We start from the raw sequence: 1,731 nt of genomic DNA, 5'->3' as shown, positions 1-1,731 counted from the left end.
TTTGAAATATGGGCCGTATTTTGAAATACGGTCCGTATTTTGACATATGGACTGCACTGCGTCTCTTCAATAAAATGGCCATAACTCTTTGCACAAATGTCTTTTTGACCCCTATAATATACCGTTGGAAAGGTATTTCAATGCTCTACAACTTTCATCAAGGAAGTTTTTCGAAATTCCAAATACGTTTTGAAATACGGGTCGTAAAATGTAATACGGTCCGTATTTAACCATGTGACATCAAAATGTCAAATTCCAGAATGTTCAGAAATTCTTGGTTTCAGTTTACGATTTGAAATACGGACCGTATACTGAAATACGGTCACTGTTCATGGGCGTAAACCTCCATCTTACAACTGAAGAGGAAATTTCCAATTCTCACATTCTTTATCTGGTTTTATAAGTCTAGGATCATGGTCAAAGTTTAGGTTAAAGATACGGGGTGTTACAGTATCCCCTTATAAGTATAGGGAATCAAGTCCTTGCATAGTTCGTACATAATTTTGGATTTGGGTTTTTTTTTCTAAGAAAAAGCAAAACTACAAACAAAGGGAATGCAACTAAAGAAAATCAAAACTATGGAAACTCTGAATCCTCACAGTTGTCTTCTTCTTCACACATAGTATCTCTTGATGGCATTTGAATTTATTATTTTTGGCCACTCTTGAGCATCCATTTCAGCAAGTACCACATCTCCTCCTGATAGTACCTTTCGCACCATGTAAAGGCCTTGCCAATTTGGTGCAAACTTTCCTTTGTATTCTTCTTGATTAGGGAATATTTGTTTGAGCACCAATTGCTCGACTTGAAAAACCCTAGTTCTTGCATGCTTGTTGAAGGCACGCGCCATTCTTTGTTGGTATAGTTGACCATGGCAAACGACAATCATCCTCTTTTCATCTATCAGAGCCAGCTCCTCATATCTTTTGCGGATCCATTCCGCATCATCCAACTCAGCTTCTTGTATTATTCGAAGTGAAGGAATTTCTACTTCGGCTGGTATCACTGCTTCAGCGCCATACACTAACAGGTATGGGGTGGCCCCGGTTGAAGTTCTGGCAGTAATGCGATATCCCAACAATGTATAAGGCAGTTGTTCATACCAGTCTTTGTAGTTATCAATCATCTTCCTGAGGATATTCTTGATGTTTTTGTTGGCGGCTTCTATAGCCCCCATTCATTTACGACTGGTATGCGGTTGAATTCCGGTGAGTGATTCGGAACTGTGCACATATGTCTTTCATCAAGTGGCTATTCAGGTTGGCCCTATTGTCTGTTATGATTGATTCTGGGATGCCAAATCGACATATGATGTTGTTGCGCACAAAGTTTGTGACCACTTTCTTCGTTACTGATGAATAAGATGCTGCTTCCACTCATTTGGTGAAGTAGTTTATGGCGACCAAAATGAAGCGGTGTTTGTTTGATGCAACTGGCTCAATTGGCCCTATGACATCCATGCCCCAAGCGGCGAATGGCCAAGGTGACGTCATAGCATTTAGTTCTGTTGGAGGAACCTTTATCAAATCTCCGTGGATTTGACATTTGTGGCATTTCTGGACAAACTTGCTACAATCATTTTCCATGGTCATCCAGTAATATCCTGTTCTTAAGATCTTCTTTGCTAGTACGAATCCGTTCATGTGAGGTCCGCAGGTTCTAGCATGTACTTCCTCGATCAATTTTGCAGCTTCGACAGAGTCAACATATCTAAGCGATCCCAAATCTGGA

At 40.3% G+C, this 1,731-nt stretch overlaps 1 protein-coding gene across 1 annotated transcript; it reads right to left on the bottom strand.

Moving 5' to 3' along the window:
* Nucleotides 1–539: 539 nt before the first annotated feature.
* On the bottom strand, nucleotides 540–1,177 carry LOC132047431 (uncharacterized). Its single transcript, XM_059438481.1, has 2 exons — nucleotides 689–1,177; nucleotides 540–560 (listed from the first exon to the last, which is right to left on the bottom strand). The coding sequence occupies exons 1-2, from the start codon at nucleotides 1,175–1,177 to the stop codon at nucleotides 540–542; spliced, it is 510 nt and encodes a 169-aa protein (XP_059294464.1).
* Between the last annotated feature and the right edge of the window lie 554 nt (nucleotides 1,178–1,731).

Source organism: Lycium ferocissimum, chromosome 2 (assembly GCF_029784015.1).
Source record: "Lycium ferocissimum isolate CSIRO_LF1 chromosome 2, AGI_CSIRO_Lferr_CH_V1, whole genome shotgun sequence".
NCBI classification, from domain to species: Eukaryota; Viridiplantae; Streptophyta; class Magnoliopsida; order Solanales; family Solanaceae; genus Lycium; species Lycium ferocissimum.
The sequence above is the reverse complement of the archived record's forward strand: the minus strand, read 5'-3'. Positions and strand labels throughout refer to the sequence as shown.